This window comes from Phyllopteryx taeniolatus, chromosome 1 (genome assembly GCF_024500385.1).
Source record: "Phyllopteryx taeniolatus isolate TA_2022b chromosome 1, UOR_Ptae_1.2, whole genome shotgun sequence".
Taxonomy (NCBI): Eukaryota; Metazoa; Chordata; class Actinopteri; order Syngnathiformes; family Syngnathidae; genus Phyllopteryx; species Phyllopteryx taeniolatus.
In genome coordinates, this window is record NC_084502.1 from 5,127,300 (window position 1) to 5,145,000 (window position 17,701).

Consider the following 17,701-nt stretch of genomic DNA (forward strand, 5'->3'; position numbering starts at 1 on the left):
CTTGTTTTCTCGCGAGTCAAATGAATTAGTTGTCCACTTAAACATACTTTTATGTGTTTGTCGTCAACCGGAAGTTGTTCTTCTTCATCCTTCTTCTTTCCTCTTCGTTTTCCGGTCGTGACTTTAAGCTTGGCGTTAACATTTTGAACTCCATTCATGTGGTAAGTCATGTCGGTCGCGGCCGACTTGTTACTATTTTGCAACATTTTATCGTTAACACGCACGAAGCAAAATGTGGCAGGAGGTCGAATGATGAGGAAAAGGCACATTACGTTTAATGTGCCTTCACGCGAGCAAGCGTGCTAACGCGAGGAGCTAATGCTAACTAGCGTGTTAAATAAACGTCCGTTTGTGTTCGACTGTTAGCAGGTGGAACGAACATTTTTGTTGTGCTTCTGTCACGATATATAGTTAAAACACGCAGTCGTTGCAGCACATAACGTTTCTATTAGGGTACATTTGTAATCACTAATCACAACTCCTTAGCTTGTGTCTACCTGCATTTTGTAGGGGAAACGTGATCAGAATTATTCAATTAAAAACATTACTTTTTTATCCCCCAGACCGATACGAGTATTCACTTTTTGAGTACACACCGATATAGAGAGTACCTATACCAATAGTATTTTTGATACGTAAAATTTCAATTAACTGCGAACACTTTCTTTGTAATTGATTCGCATGATGATTCAGCAATGTGTCAAACCGCATTAGTGTTGCGCTAACTACTGGGGAGGAGGACTTCCTCCATGTCAGTTTTAATTTTTTTTTGCTATAGGACCGGTACACACACAAAGATAATCGGGGAGGATTTACTCAGTCAGTTTTTTTTTTTTTTTTTTTTTGCTTTAGGCCCAGTGCACACACAAAGATAGTTGGGCTTTTTTTTTTTTTTGTCGTGACTTTGCCCCTTACCCAGAATTTCAAAACGCCAAATTTATAAGATTATCCTTGGGTCTAATGTGTGTTAAGAGTGGATTTGTCCTGATTATAGGGACAAATCTGGGTTGGGGCCTACAGTCTTTAATATTGAACGCGTTCAATATTTACAACGCAAAATCTTGGTGTGTGGGGAAAGCCGAATCAATGACACTGAATTGTGACGTTGAACAGAGTGTAGCCAATCAAGAAAGCGCCCTGACAAGGTAAAGACCGTAAATAAAAACGTCTTACCCGATGTTTTTTGTATAAAAGTAGGATCCCAAGACAGCAAGAAGTATTTTCCAAAGCTAGTCTTTTTAAAATATCATTGCCATTTTACAATAGTCAACCTTCAGAAACACTCGGGTAAAATCGGTGCATCCCCTGAAGTGTTTCTTCTTGGGTTTTGTTAGATCACGTGTGATCAGTCGAGATTGCTGCCTCGAAGGACTTGTCGATTGGTGGTGGTATTTATGTGTGTAGTGTTCTGGGTTGAGATTATTGGAACACACCACACAATACGACCAAAACAGTTGAATGCCTGATTTATTTATTTTTTAATCTTCATATGTGGGGTCTCACATTCAAAAAAAAAATAATAATAATAATAATCTTTTAAGATTTGAAAAATCTCTACCAGGCCTTAAGCATTGGTGGCTGGTATCAGGAGCCTTCACGAGTACCCGATTCCTTGAAACCTGGGAACTCTTGAATCGTGAAAAAGAAAACAATATGTCTCGCGTTGAAGCATTGGCAGATGAAAACTTGTGTGCATTTTCAGAGCGTCCGGACGAGTCTGCAGAGCGCGCGATGGCCGGCCCGGAGCTCCTGCTGGACTCCAGCATCCGTCTGTGGGTGGTGCTGCCCATAGTCTTCATCACCTTCCTGGTGGGCGTCATCCGCCACTACGTCACCCAGTTGCTGCATAGCGACAAGAAGGTGGACCTAGAGCAGCTCTCTGACAGGTCACGCTCACGACCTTCACGGATAACTGCATTACATGAGCGATCTTGACTCACAAGTTTGTGTGTGTTTTCAGTCAGGTGCTCCTGCGCAGTCGCATCCTCCGAGAGAACGGCAAATACATCCCCAGACAGGTGAACGGGCACTCGTGGAACAGCACACTTGGCAATCATGTAATTGGAACAAAAATGTTGACGGTCACATGACCCCAAAGTGTATGGAAAGCCGTTTAATATCCAGTCTAATGTACTACTTTGTGCTCCACTAGTTATCCTAATAGATGCAGTTTTACCTTACTAGTAACATGTAGGTGTCCTACTAGTGTGGACAAAGAGCACACTGGTACATGTAGTAGTACAGAGACCTTAAGCTGCAAATCAAGGATAGCGAATGTTTTCCGTACACGACATGAGTCGCATGTCATAACGTTACTGTGATATCATGTGACTCATGTCATGTGACCCTCTCACTTGATTAGTGTATGTACATCTTCATTAAAAATGTGTAATGTGCATGTTGAGCAGTCTTTGATTACATTGTCTATCAGCATTCACTTGTTTTTTTGTCAGTTTATGTTGAGTCATTAGAGTGTGTTTGTGTGCGCGCAGTCATTCACCATGAGGAAGCATTACTTCAACAATGCGGAAACGGGCTTCTTCAAGAAGGTCAAGAGGAAGGTGGTCCCCAAAAACCCGATGACAGGTATGCGCGTGCCCGTGTCACGTCCAGTTCATCAACATGGCCGTTGTTCGGGGTGAGCGATGTGGTCTTATAATACATCCATAATAACATGCACAAAAAACAGATTTCCTATTTTAATAATTTTTCCCCCCATCACTTACGGAAAAAATAAATGACAATGACATACAGTGGAACGTCAGGTTACAAATTCAATTCGTTCCGTGACTAATGCAAAAAATTTGGAAACCGAGGTAATGTTTCTCATTGAAATGAATGGAATTGCAATTAATCTGTTCCAAACAACCCATAGCTCGTGACCATTGGCGAGGGTAGGAACGTAGATGGAAAGGTAAATCGAGATTCTTCACAAACAACGCACCCATGCGTCTGTCGATCTCCCGCTCCATTCTTACCTTGCCCGACAAGACCCCGAGATACTTGAACTCCTCCACTTGGGCAGGATTGCTCATTTGAGCCGGAGAGGGCAGCCTTTATTGCTTTGCTATGAAAGTGAGATAAACAGACTAACGTATCCCGTGTATCTTTGGAAGACGTTATTACGCAGCACGACCTAGATCCTTCCGCTTGTTGGTGCCCAGACTGTTCGCAAATCGAAAATGGTATGTAAACAGAGGTAATTTTTCTACGGAAATTTTGTGTGTAACCCGAATTGTTTGTAAAAGTCGTTCGTAACCTGAGGTTCCACTTAAATTCAAAACAAGTTTTGCTTTTTAAAAAAAAAAAATGTTTATAGGATTTGCTGTAGTTCACATGCTAATTTTCACTAAAGGTTTTACTAGAACTAAAGTCGCTAGTCGAAAAAGTCACTAGAGGGGGTTGGAAAATTGGGAAAGTTGCCAGCTGACTGTAAACTAGCCGTGTGTGTGTGTGTGTAAGCAGCGCATGTCAGCTTTGACCGATTGGAAGCCGGAGGAAAAAAAAAAAAAAAAAAAGTCTAACGACACCCTCAAAGCGATTCATGGCTCAGCCTAAGGAGTCGGTGTGCATCAGTTGTCTTTCCATGTTTGTGCGTCACAGCCGTTTTCTCGTGCCTTCCAGACACGAGCATGCTGACAGACATGATGAAAGGAAACCTGACCAACGTGCTGCCCATGATCGTGATTGGCGGCTGGATCAACTGGGCCTTCTCTGGATTCGTCATAAGTTAGCTCCAGCGCTTCATGTCTGTCCTTCGTGTCAAGGACAGTAACTTTAGCCTCTCCTCCATGTAGCCAAGGTCCCGTTCCCGCTGACGCTGAGGTTCAAGCCCATGTTGCAGCGCGGCATTGACCTGCTCACACTGGACGCGTCCTGGTTCGTACGGCAATCCATACAAATTCACTACTCGCAACAAGGATGTTGGGTGATATTTCAGTTTGAACCAAAAATGCACCGACCTGTACAGGTTAACTTAATTTGACTATCTGTAAACTTTCAAATGTCCAACTGTTCATTTTTTTGCCAGTAGCCACTGACAGTACATGGTCATTAACGATATGCCTGCTGTGTGCAGGGTGAGCTCTGCATCCTGGTACTTTCTCAATGTGTTTGGCCTGAGGAGCATGTACAGCCTCATCTTGGGACAAGACAATGGTTAGTCTCCACATGCGTGAGCAACGCACGCCCAAGAGCATTTCAACACTTAGGACACCTTTGCTCCCCGCAGCCGCTGACCAATCGCGCGTCATGCAGGACCAGATGACCGGCGCCGCCATGGCCATGCCCCCGGACCCCAACAAGGCATTTAAGGTAACGTGCCTGTGTCGTTTCTGCTGTTTTACTGGCGGTTGTACTCATCTACTGAATGGCTGCTTGCAGAGCGAGTGGGAGGCGCTGGAGATCGTGGAGCACAAGTGGGCGCTGGAGAACGTGGAGGAGGAGCTCATGGCTCGAGAGCTTAACTTCGGAGGAGTCTTCAGCCAGGACCTCAAGTCCGCAGTGTTCTAGAAGGCGATACTAGAACGGGCCTGGGCAAGTATGGCCACCCAAGCCCTACATGTGGCCCACTTCTATCTTTAAGCTGGCACACCAAACATTTACTTTGTCAAAAATCCTATTGGTTGCATTGTGTTGTTTTTTTTTTCTTAAACTTTGTTAAAAAATAAATTCTTTTTTCATTACTCAAATATTAGGTCAGTTGATTTCATGTAAAGGCGGCACGGTGAAAGACTGGTTAGAGCGTCAGCCTCACAGTTCTGAGGACCCGGGTTCAATCCCAGGCCCCGCCTGTGTGGAGTTTGCATGTTCTCCCCGTGCCTGCGTGGGTTTTCTCCGGGCACTCCGGTTTCCTCCCACATCCCAAAAACATGCATTAATTGAAGACTCTAAATTGCCCGTAGGTGTGACTGTGCGTGCGAATGGTTGTTAGTTTGTATGTGCCCTCCGATTGGCTGGCAACCAGTTCAGGGTGTACCCCGCCTCCTGCCCGATGATAGCTGGGATGGGCTCCAGCACGCCCGTGACCCTAGTGAGGAGAAGCGGCTCAGAAAATGGATGGATGGATGGATTTCATGTAAATAAAATACCAACAAACATTTATTGTAAATATTTGCAAACTATTTTACAAACAAATATAATTTGATCAATAATAAAATTACTAAATTTGCATGAATTCTATTTAAAATGTTACTGAAAATGAAATACTAAAAATTTTTAACATTTTAGTGTATAGTTGTGTATAAAACCAAAAAAATGCATTTTAACTTTCTAGAAAATTGTCAAATAATTGTCTTATAATTAGTAAAATTGAGAAATGAGCATTAATTATTATATAAAATAAGTATTTTGAAACAAAACATTTAATTGGTCAATTATTAGATGAACATTTTATTAAATTGACCAATTTTACATACACGTTCCCCCCTCTCTCTTTTTTATCTGTCCATGATGAAGAGTAAATGTGGCTTGTACTGTTCTAAAATGCTTTTTATACCTCTCAGATGTCACAAGTCATGGACAACCAATCAGATCCTTTTTCTCATTGTTAATCCTTAATTTATAAAGTTTTAACACACGATTCTTGGTTATTGAAGTAGACAAGGTGTCCTTTTATTTCAAAAGTCTTATAAAATCTTTGAAAATTTGACAAACAGGAAGACCAAAGAAAGCCCAACCAGTTTCCATAAAAAGAAGCTCTGTTAGAAAAATACTGTACAGCATCACAGCTGTCGATCAAACATTTGGGGGCAGGGGGATAAAGAAGCGCCTCTACGGCCTCACTCGGTCACGTGACGCCCAATAAATAGAACAAGCAAAATATACAAAAAAAAGATGTACAAATATGGCAATAGAAATATGAAAGATACAAATCAAGGTTGACAGGTTCAAATCTGAGTCGTGTGTCGAATTAGGTTAAGACTCTGATTCACACGTCCATCCATCCAATCACATTTGTCTCTGAAGTCTTGTTTTTTTTTTTTTTTGTCAGGATGAAAAAAACCTGAATTAAGAGACTAATCTGATTGGACCAAGAAAACAGGAATTCAGAGACATACCTGATTGGACAAAGGATGGATTCTATGGATTAATTGCTTAATCTGAACTGTTAGGACCCCCAACCAGGTCAAATCCATTGGGATCATGAACTGTTTCACAATGATGACCTGGCCAAGAGGTCAAGCAGCATGTCATGAGAACAGTTACAAGACATGACAGATTTCTATCATCCAATCTGATTAGTGTCTCTGAATTTGTAATTTTTTGGGGTATCTCATCAAATTAGTCTGAATTCATATATTTGTTTTTTTCCAATCATAATAGTTTCAGAATTTATAGATTTCCATCATCCAATCAGATAAGTCTGAATTCATAGATTCACTTGGTCCAATCAAATTATTGTCTCTGAATTAAGACATTTCTATCATCCAACACAATTTACCTTCTCTGAATGAATTAGATTATCATGGTTGTTTTTAGCCTATCAAAGAGTTCAATTACAGATTGCGAGGTGTGGAACTGTTGCTGGTAATCTTTAAAAACCATCAAAGAAAATAAAGGCAAATTTACCCGCTAAACCCATCAGTCGTTCAATCCGTCTCCATGGTGAGCTCAGCGAAGGCGGAGGCGGCGTCGGCGCACGGCGGCGTGACAGAGGCGGCGCCAGCGTCTGCCTCGGAGGGCCGCGGGGACGAGGTCGAGCTTGCGGAGGTCGGCGTGCTCGCGGCCGAGCTTGTGGAGGGCGCGGACAGAGAAGGTTTCCTCATCTTGTCTTGCCGATGGTAGAAGAGCACGTAGGCGGCGTTGGTCTGCAACATATCGCAAAACCGTGACGGAAAAGCAACTTTTAATGGCTTGGAGACAAACCATCCATTTTCGAGACGGGCCCCGGTTTTCAAGAAAATCTAAGATTTTATTCTCGTAATATTACAACTTTTATCTCAAAAATATATTTAATAAGAACTTATTTACTTACTTTATTGTTACAATAATCTAAACTTTGAAAAAATACAGTGTACCCCTACTATTTGTGGAGGGTAGAGACAGGGCCAGACCGCGGGTAGCGAAAATCTCTGAATAATTGAAGGCCATTATAATTGACATTGTAAAAAAAATAAGCAGGAAAATACCAATAAGCGGTTTCTGCGAAAAAATGGGTAGACCCCCCCTGCCCAAAAACGTTATCTTTTTCAAAAGCTGCGGATATGCAAGGGTTCCAACATACGTTTTCCACAAAAATATAATTTATACTTTATTTCTTGAAAAAAGTAGTGCGGATGTGCATGTTGCTTATTTAGTTTATTTTTTCTTTTGCTCGCTCCTCACCATGAAAGACTAGGTGGGGTTTCACCAACAAATATTAATATTTACGACTTTCTCTTTAATCTCGAAAATATACCCGTCTCAAAAGTACAAGACTTGGACTTGTAGTATATGAGTTATATAAAGTACTTTTTTTCTCAAAAATACTTTATTCTCGTTATACCTTAATTCTTGAAATTTTTTTTTATTATTTCTGTCAGCATAAGAAAATTGTCACACAATCACAATATAGATAAAATTAAGAATATGAAAAAGGAGCTTCAGCTGAAAAAGCTTATAAATGCTGAACCCTTGTTCTCTGTCTTCCATTCAGACAATGTAAACCTTAAAAATATTGCTTGGACATTCTAAGACTTTATTCTCATAATTTTACGACTCTAATCTTGTAAAAAATATAACTTTACCCATGCAATATTACAACATTAATCTCACATGTACATGTTTTGTCTAAAAAATATTCAACAACTCTCGTCATATTTATATTAACTCACCATGATCTGCTCCTCTGTGGCGTATGTCACTTTGCTGTCGTCGAAGTAGTACCACTGACCGTTGTCCTTGTTACGTGCATAGCTGGTGTCTACACACGCACACACACAAAGTTGACTGAGACGCTTTCATACGCTGGGAAAAGACGAGTAAGAACTCAAAGTCGTACAGTGTCCGTCTCTGAGTCCTCCGTAGTGGTTGGACACGGCGATGAGATCGTAGCGGCTCGGAGGCTCCCCATTGGACAGCTTCTTCTTCAAGAGACAACCGGAGAAGTCCAGATTCCTGCAACAAGCAAGAATGCATGCACACACTTTCTGGATGAGTGTGCTTGCTTTTGTCTTAGTTGTGGCACCATCTTACAGCAGTCCAGTTTTATTGACTAGACATTTGTTCTTATCTTTCAACTTTATGTTGTCATTTCACCTTTTCTGGGGGGACATTACGACTGGATTAGATGTGTGTGAGGATTCTTGTCTGTTTATATGGCACCATATTCGACATTCCACCTTTGTTTGAGGGACACTTTTAGAGGATATTCTGAGTGGTCTAAACAAGGACAATGCTAATATTAGCCCCGAGCATTAGACTGTGTACGTGTGTGTGTAGTTAAGTTTTGTTTTAACAGCTTGTTCAACTATGAGGACATGCAGGAAGTGAAGCAGCACTTTGCGGGGTGGATGCTGCAGGACAACAGGAGAACGCACCCACATACGCAAACGGTGCGCGCGTGTGTACCTGAGGGGGAAGTCTACGATAGTGTCAAGCTTCTCCCTGGTGAACTTGGTGTAGGAGAACCTCTTGAGGTGGATGATGAGGACCTCGGGCAGAGACCACAGGTCCAGTTTCTTGGTGGCCAGTTGGTGCTTCTTACACATGGGACAGTACCTGACAACACATACCCACACACTCATTGGAGTAGGCAGGTTTGTGTGCGTTCGTGCGCGTGCGTGAGTCTACCATGGGTTTTCCTCCTCCAGTGTTTCCACGGTGGTGAAGAGCTGGATGCACTCCTGCAGCTGCACGGTGGTCTGCTGCTGAGGAATGTCCATGCTGCTGTGCTTTACGTATTTCTGCAGCACAACCACAGGACACAGCAGACCAGCAGCCAATCAGAAGGCAGAACAAAGGGAGATGGGCAAGCTGTCGCTTTAGCTTGCTATAGAGCTTTACACCAGGGGTTCTCAAACTGCGGTCATCTTTGGACCCATTATTTGCAATTATCTTGATGAATTATCTTCCTTAGCTTTGGGCCAACTAAAAATTCACCTGTTAAAACTATAACTTTCTTCCCGCGCTAAACTCTGATATTGTAAAATTACGACTACCTTGGAAAAATACGACTTTGTTTTCATAACATTACAAATTTTATCCCCACAAAAAATTTTTTTTCCCTTGAACAAATACAACTATTGATAAACTTAACTTTTCCAGGAACTTTTTTTCCCCTCAAGCATTGTTCAGATAAGTGATCATTATAATTTGATACTTTCTCTTGGAATTTTTGGTTTGATGTAGACACCATGTGCAATAAATTAGCATTTATTGGGATATTATTTTTCAACAACAATAACTTGGAACAAATGTACACTGACCTCCGCCTCGTTTTCGTTGTAGAATCTCTTCTTGGTTTCAGCGTCCCAGTCCAAAGCCACGTAAGGCTGTGCTGCTTACACCATCAACACACACATCATATCAAACATACTCTTGTGTGTGTGTGTGTGTGTGTGTGTATGCCCGCATGCGTGCACTCACAGTTGAAGGTCACGTCGGGGCCCATCTCCCGCTCGGTGCCGTTGCAGTTGACCGCCTGGATGTTGAACAGACGCTTCTTCCTGCGACATGCCCTCGTCTTGGCCGCTTGCTCATCGGCTGGCAGGCTGGGAGAACACGCCTCCTCCCGCTTGCAGTCTTCTTCCGTGGCGGTGTCATTTTGCGCCGCTGCCGCCTCCTCGTTCTCTTCATCAACGTCTGCCCGGCTCTCCTCGCCGCGGGCGTTGATGTGGCCGTCGCTCGGGCCGGCGTCGCTGCTGGAGAGGGGCTTGGCGGCGCACACATTGTGGACGTCGCCCTCCACTGGAGGGGGCGGTCGCATCTGGACCTCTGAGGGAGCGGCATGGTCCTGGTGGTGGTCGTTCGCCGGCCCATCGGCGCAGCACACCACCGACTGCGAGGGTCCCAGTCGCGCCACGTCCTCTTGCTCATCATCTGAGCAGAAAAATTAACATACAGTAAAGACATAGAACTAAAAAAAATGAAACCGTTTTTGTCACACTGCATCAATTACAAGATGCTCCTTCTGGTGTGCCTGCCTTAGCAACCTGGGGGCAGTACAAGACGAGGGATATGGGTCAGTTTCATATGAATCGATCAATAACAGTGATTAATGGGAGTTAAGTTGTCGACAGTGACGAAGGTCCATAAAAGCAAACTTGGATTAGTTTGGTGCAGGAGAACTTCTCGCTTCCCCACAGAGAATCAGAATCTTTATTGTCATTGGACAGCGTACAAGGGACTAACGCAGCCCATGAGGTCAGTTTGTTACCGTCACTGATGCCGTTGGTCTGACTTTTGTATAGCTCCTCTTCATCGTCATCTTCCTCTAGCTCCTCAGAGGGATTGGGCACTCGCACGTAGCGCCTACACGCAGACGCAAACAAACCACTTACATTCGTCTCACATCAGCACACGGGTGGCGAAGTCTGCGCGTTGAGTGCTACTCACGCCAGTCTCTGCAAGAAGATTTGGTAGAGCGCCTCCTCGCTGCAGCTGCTGCGTGGCACGCTGAGCAGCAGGGGGTGTCCAAATAGCGTGGTGTTGACCGAGCCGTAGTCTCTATAGTGGGAACGCTCCCTCAGATAGAGCGCCAGTAGCACCTGCTGGTCGCTTTGCACGCTGCACTCGTACCTACACACACACACACACACACACAACGATTTGTCCTCAGGACGCTGGGAGAGGCCTTACACAGGAAGTAGAAAAAGGGGCCTTCGTACACGAAGATGTCGTCCCGATCCAGGATGCAGTTCAGAGATTCATCTGGTGTGTAGATTTTATAAAAGCGATGTTTGAACACATCGGCAACCACCATCTGAAACACACACAGCCCACACAGTTTAGACCTGGCGTCTCATTTTTATTGGCACACGGAATACTCTAATATGGAATTAAAAGACTTGGCTTGACACGAAAAAGAACATCAGTTTTTTTTCCTGTATGATGGAAAAGTGGATTACTAAGACGCGTTTACGCTCACCTGAGTGTCGGGAACGTTAGTCATCTCTGACAGAGCCAAGCAGAGGTCCGACACTTTTCCTGCCTTGGGAACCACAACGCGATGCTGCACACGTACACAGGTGCGCGCATGCACACACACACACACACACACACACACACACGAGAAGCATCAACACAATACTGAAATTACCTACAAAAAATAAATAAAAGCAACCTCAGCCCATGTTCGCCTGTCTCGAACTGAAAAACCATTTTAACTCCAGTCCTGTAGGTGACAGTGATGGACATGAAAGTTGGCGGCAACTGCCACACACAGAAAGCCTTTTTCTTTAAATTTTTGTTTTGTGTACATTGGTTTTGCAGTTTTTGTCAAATATTTGACATCATTCATCAAATAGTGACCACGGCTTTTCTGCCATGCTCTGCCCACACACACAATTTAGCATCACCTATATGTCTGGTTAATACAAATGCTTAAAATGTTGTGGCATTGTTTTAAGGACAGTTAGGAAAGATTCCTTAAGACCCGTGGAAATAGCCAAAATGACCCTAAAACGTCCTACTTTAAAACCAAAATGGCAGACTTTGGCCATGGCTTCTTGAGACTTATGTAGGTCTACTCATGTTAGACACGTCTAAATGTTTCACTGTTCAGGCTCTAAACTGTATAACATTGAGTGTAATAATAAAAACGTACTTGGACAAAAATAAAGGCTGCCACTCTAATGCTACGTTCACACCGGAGCAAAGCGAACTTTTGCCTTGCATTACTCACACGAGTTTGATAGTGGGACTTATTTATACACACTGAAAGACACGTTTGCTTCATTTGCACCACATTGATATTGTCCTCCCACGGTCGTCTTCAGTGGGTCGTCGGACGTGAGCAGTGCACTGTGAGCAGCCACGGCAAGCACCACATACCCCCGGCTGGTTTCGTCAATTTTTTTTTTCCTTCCCAGTTCTACTCCCCACTCCAGCCCCTCTGCCCTGCGACTGGTGACCGGTGACGGTGCACTGTGAGCAGCCACGGGAGCAGGCGGGATGCTCCGTTCCCCAGGCTGGCTCTTTGCTCACAATTTTCCAATCCGATTAGCTGTCGCAACGCAATTTCAGACTTGAAGTTCAAATTTCCCAACTCTGAATGGGCGAAGAGCGAAGGATCTCATGCTCGTCCCACTCACGTCGTGTGAAATGCATCGCCCGGCACGGATTCGCGGCTATTCTCGCGGACTGCATTGACTTTATATGTAATCACAGTTGCGTGAATGATTCAATTAATGTCTGGTGAGAACGCATAATAATAAGGTTTCAAAGAAGTGTAAAATTCCCAGAAAATTTCAAAAGCAATTTTGTTTTTAAAAAATATTCCAGATTGGGCGGCCAATTATTTTTTTTTTTAAATATTCCAGATTGGACGGCACGGTAGTCGACTGGTTAGAGCGTCTGCCTCACAGTTCTGAGGACCAGGGTTCAATCCCCGGCCCCGCCTGTGTGGAGTTTGCATGTTCTCTCCGTGCCTGTGTGGGTTTTCTCCAGGCACTCCGGTTTCCTCCCACATCCCAAAAACATGCATGGTAGGTTAATTGACAACTCTAAATCGCCTGTAAATCGCCTGTAGGTGTGCATGTGAGTGCGAATGTTTATATGTGCCCTGTGATTGGCTGGCAACCAGTTCAGGGTGTACCTGCCCGATGATAGCTGGGATAGGCTCCAGCACGCCCGAGACCCTAGTGAGGAGAAGCGGCTCAGAAAATGGAAGGATTGATGGATGGATGGATATTCCAGATTGGAAAATTTCCATGGGAATTTACTGTGAAATGAGGGTAGTTCAAAGGGCTAATGTACTTTTTTTTTTTTTATAGTGATGTGTGAAAGGTTTCTGAAAAGTTCAGATTTGTGTTGTTTAAAAATATGTTAAATGTTCATGCACATGTAGCAACTTTTAAAACGTTTAAAAAAAAATGTCCTGGGCGCTGCCATATTTATCGAACACGTGACTGGATAACCCGGATAGTGATGTCACATATCGTAAGCCTAATTTCTGAATGGTTTTGAAAAAAACAACACATGCATACAACTTTTAGGCACTTTTCCCAGCTAAATTAATTGGTTCCAAATGAGCCATACATTTTAAGTGTCATGTTAAGTTCAGTTTCCCTTAAATTAAACGGTATCACCATAAATAAATAAATTTTGTTTTGTCATAAGCAGACATTGATGCAAAATAGATCACTCTCCTTGCCCACATGAGATGGTATTAACAATACCTTAATGGCTCGATTGTTTTCACATCTTTCAGACACGATGTATCTAAAGCTTGTTTGTACCACTGTACTTGAATGAAATCAGGTTGTTTTATTGAAGATTATGCTAAAATGTAATTCCCACGACTATATATAAGTTCCCTAAAAAGTGTGAACCTTCAGTTTTGTACATTCCAGGTTTCTGGTCTCCTGATAATAGCTTATTAAGAGATCAAACCAACCCTTGGCTGAGGTAACAGTGAGAACATTTGGCTGGGACTGACCTGCATGGGTTTGGCGTACGGTTCGAGCGAGATGAAGAAGACTTCCATGACGCGCTCCTTGCTGACAGGAAGTGGAATGCTCAGGTAGCAGAACGGGTCGAAAGTGACGGACACCTTGCGGCACTGGGGACAGATGAGCGTGGACTTGAAGAGGCCGTGGAAGGTGTCGACGATCACAGAGTCGTTGCGCCGTCGGTGGTTCCGCCATGCCTCCTCAGCCACTTCCTGCTTGAGCAAAAACATGCATTAAAACACACTTACAATAGATCGAAAATGTGTCGAAGCTTTTAATCAAATTGAAGAAAATGAAATGGGGTAACCAGAAGAGCCTGTGCACACGATAAGCCCTCACAATCAGGGCTTTTTCCTCCCACTTTCCAAAAACATGCACGTTAAGCCTGCCGCACACCGAGCGATGTGGCCGAACCAGACTGAACTGTCGCACGTTTTGCGGGGTTTGGCAACCGTTTTCATGAGTGGCCGATCAGTCCGCCACTGGTTTAGATGCAATTCAAAATTTTAATCGTCGGTGTACGTCGGAAAAAAATAAACATAAGCTTTCACTAGCGCCGAAAATAAATTTCCAGATTTTAACAGAGAAAAAGAAGGACCGCCATGCCGCCCCCGAGCCACGAATACATTATAAAGTATCATATTTTGTGTTTTAAAACAATGCTCATCTACAACCCCAATGCCAATGACATTGGGACGTTGTGTTAAACATAAATAAAAACAGAATACAATGATTTGCAAATCATGTTCAACCTATATTTAATTGAATACACTACAAAGATATTTAATGTAAAAACTGATGAACTGGATTATTTTTAGCAAATAATCATTAACTTAGAATTTTATGGCTGCAACACGTTCCAAAAAAGCTGGAAAAGACTGAGAAAGTTGATGAATGCTCATCAAACACCTGCTTGGAACATCCCACAGGTGAACAGGCCAATTGGGAACAGGTGGGTGCCATGATTGGGTATAAAAGGAGCTTCCCTGAATTGCTCAGTCATTCACAAGCAAAGATGGGGTGAGGTTCACCTCTTTGTGAGAAAATATTCAAACAGTGAGATAGTGCGTGAGAAAATAGTCAAACAGTTTAAGGACAATGTTCCTCAATTTACAATTGGAAGGAATTTAGGGATTTCATCATCTACAGTCCATAATATCATCAAAAGGTTCAGAGAATCTGGAGAAATCACTGCATGTAAGCGGCAAGGACGAAAACCAACAGTGAATGCCCGTGACCTTCGATCCCTCAGGCGTCACTGCATCAAAAACCGACATCACTGTGTAAAGGATATCACCGCATGGGCTGAGGAACACTTCAGAAAACCAATGTCAGTAAATACAGTTCGGCGCTACATCCGTAAGTGCAACTTGAAACTCTACTTTGGAAAGCAAAAGCCATTTATCAACAACACCCAGAAACGCCGCCGGCTTCTCCGGGCCCAATCTCATCGAAGATGGACTAATGCAAAGTGGAAAAGTGTTCACATTTCAAATTGTTTTGGGAAATTGTGGACGTCGTGTCCTCCGGGCCAAAGAGGAAAAGAACCCTCCGGACTGTTATGGACGCAAAGTTCAAAAGCCAGCATCTGTGATGTATGGGGCTGTGTTAGTGCCAATGGCATGGGTAACTTACACATCTGTGAAGGCACCATTAATGCTGAAAGGTACATACAGGTTTTGGAGAAACATATGCTGCCATCCAAGCAACCTCTTTTTCATGGACGCCGCTGCTTATTTCAGCAAGAGAATGCCAAACCACATTCTGCATGTGTTACAACAGCGTGGCTTCGTAGTAAAAGAGTGTGGGTACTAGACTGGCCTCCCTGCAGTCCAGACCTGTCTCCCACTTAAAATGTGTGGCACATTATGAAGCGTAAAATACGACAACGGAGATCCCGGACTGTTGGACAGCTGAAGCTGTACATCATGCAAGAATGGGGAAGAATTCCACCTACAAAGCTTCAACAATTAGTGTCCTCAGTTCCCAAACGTTTATTGAATGTTGTCAAAAGAAAAGGTGATGTAACACAGTGGGACATGACCCTGTCCCAACTTTTTTGGAACGTGTTGCAGCCATAAAATTCTAAGTTAATGATTATTTGCTAAAAACAAAGTTTATCAGTTTGAACATTAAATCGATTGAACATGATTTGCAAATCATTGTATTCTGTTATTTATTTATGTTTAACACAACGTCCCAACGTCATTGGAATTGGGGTTGTATAACAATGTGTGCCTAGGATGATAAAGCAAGGCTTGTGGCCAAAATGTACACGAGCGGTACATACCCACCGGGTAAGTTCAAATGAATGTGAGTGAAGTGTTTTTTGGACATGAGAAAATAAAGATGATTATGATTCTGAGCTCTCTGAAAATATCCACCATCACTTTTATTCTCGTCATCTTTCTGTAGCAACCCGCTTCTTTCTTAACTATATTTTTATGGTTTAATTAACGTGATTACAGTACAAAGCACTATATGTACAGGATCAAACGCCAACAGAGGCTCGCTGTTTATGGTGTCCATATATCCAATCACTCAATGTGCGGCGGGGAGTCGTCAACTGTCTTTTGTTTTTTATCCATCCATCCATTTTCTGTACTGCTTCATACTCACAAGGGTTGCGGTCGTGCTGGAGCCTATCCAAACTATCTTCGGACGAGAGGCAGGGACACCCTAAACTGGTTGCCAGTCAATCGCAGGGCACATATAAACAACCATTCGCGCACACATTCACACCAATTTAGAGTCTTCAATCAACCTACCATGCATGCTTTTGGGATGTTGGAGGAAACCGGAGTGCCCAGAGAAAACCCACGCAGGCACAGGGAGAACGTGCAAATTCCACACAGGCAGGGCTGGGATTTGAACCCCGGTCCTTAGAACAGTGAGGCAGATGTGCTAACCAGTCTCCTACATGCCGCTGTCTTTTTTTTTTTTTTTTAAATAATAATAATAATCACGTAATATTTTTTGTTGTTTTTAAAAAAAAAATAAAGAATTTTCCCCCACAACTATTTAAAAAAAAAAAAAAATTCTAAGAAACAAATGCTGAAAAAAAAACAAAAAAAAAAACTTTCTTTATTGGGAAAAATACAACTTAACACCTGCATTATTGTAATGCGTTTTTTTGTTTTTACTTGGAATTTTTTTTTTTTAATTATCTCAGATTGTTCCTTTCATAACCAAAGAAGCTGTGACCTGGTCCGGGCGTCCTTCCGCGTCTCGCAGCTCGATATATTCTTTATTCTTGACCCGGTTCAGGTCCTCGTGCAGCCCGTCCAACAGGAAAGAAAGCAGCTCTTGACTGTCGTGTTGCTGGTAGCCCAGGAACTGAGACGCAAAGTGGCCCACCTTGGTCTGCACACACGCACAAAAGCAACACGCATCAGGCAGCACTGCCGGTCGCACTCGTCCTGCGGCGCGGCGTGGCAGCACCTTGAAGACGCGCGGCACCACCGAGTAATGGTGGCCTGACCACATTTGCTTGATGACGTCGGCGTAAGCCTCGGCGATCTCGCCTTTCATGCCCAGCGGGTTGGAGAAATTGAGCTCCTCCAGGTAAGAGCTCTGCAGGAAGTACTCGGTCAAGGGAGGAGTGTTGCTCAGACACTGCAGGGCGGACGAGAGTGCGTCAGCGTGCGTGTGTGTGCACGTGTGTGTATGTGTGCGTTGAGACCTGCAGGGCAGAGTTCATGAAGCAGGTGTTGCCGAGGTTTGTGAGGCCGCAGACACCGGGCTGACCTCGATACGAGTCCTGCTCCTCCACTGAGTTCCTCCTGGAAAACAATCATCAGGCTTCAAGGAGACAGGAAAGAAAGGGGCAGGGGTGCGCCACCACACTGTCCATTTGAACTGACGGGCTTGTTCAAAGTGGTAAAACAGTAAATGGCGCCCATGTTTCACCCTCTGGACCACCACTACACAATATGGTATTAAAGGAGATATAATTATGCGTGGGCGGCATGGTGGCCGACTGGTTAGAGCGTCCAGAACTGTCTCCCATTGAAAATGTGTGGCGCATTATGAAGCGTAAAATACGACAACGCAGACCCCGGACTGTTGGACAGCTGAAGCTGTACATCAAGCAAGAATGGGAAAGAATT

General features: G+C 43.6%; 2 protein-coding genes across 7 annotated transcripts in view; one reads left to right on the forward strand and one right to left on the reverse strand.

The window, feature by feature from the left end:
* Positions 1–4,691, forward strand: zgc:86609 (ER membrane protein complex subunit 3-like). The gene is made up of 9 exons (XM_061765454.1): positions 1–161; positions 1,703–1,886; positions 1,961–2,018; positions 2,493–2,586; positions 3,625–3,729; positions 3,798–3,879; positions 4,079–4,158; positions 4,232–4,314; positions 4,384–4,691. The coding sequence occupies exons 2-9, from the start codon at positions 1,732–1,734 to the stop codon at positions 4,510–4,512; spliced, it is 786 nt and encodes a 261-aa protein (XP_061621438.1). The 5' UTR covers positions 1–161; positions 1,703–1,731; the 3' UTR covers positions 4,513–4,691.
* usp11 (ubiquitin specific peptidase 11) overlaps positions 1,963–17,701 on the reverse strand; it is a 26,642-nt gene continuing 10,903 nt past the window's right edge. The window contains exons 7-21 of one of the 6 annotated variants that reach the window (XM_061765354.1): positions 17,275–17,374; positions 16,797–17,207; positions 13,580–13,804; positions 11,069–11,152; positions 10,809–10,903; positions 10,537–10,719; positions 10,358–10,452; positions 9,568–10,020; positions 9,408–9,481; positions 8,773–8,885; positions 8,551–8,700; positions 7,982–8,097; positions 7,815–7,903; positions 6,571–6,809; positions 1,963–2,045 (exon numbers count right to left, since the gene is read on the reverse strand). In XM_061765354.1, coding sequence (XP_061621338.1) covers positions 6,591–6,809; positions 7,815–7,903; positions 7,982–8,097; positions 8,551–8,700; positions 8,773–8,885; positions 9,408–9,481; positions 9,568–10,020; positions 10,358–10,452; positions 10,537–10,719; positions 10,809–10,903; positions 11,069–11,152; positions 13,580–13,804; positions 16,797–17,207; positions 17,275–17,374 — 2,407 coding nt within the window. In that variant the 3' untranslated portion in view covers positions 1,963–2,045; positions 6,571–6,590. Of the gene's footprint in view, positions 2,046–2,511; positions 2,653–5,581; positions 6,810–7,814; positions 7,904–7,981; positions 8,098–8,550; positions 8,701–8,772; positions 8,886–9,407; positions 9,482–9,567; positions 10,021–10,357; positions 10,453–10,536; positions 10,720–10,808; positions 10,904–11,068; positions 11,153–13,579; positions 13,805–16,796; positions 17,208–17,274; positions 17,375–17,701 lie in introns of those variants that run through there. The other 5 variants (XM_061765339.1, XM_061765416.1, XM_061765391.1 and 2 more) reach the window with 5 other exon arrangements.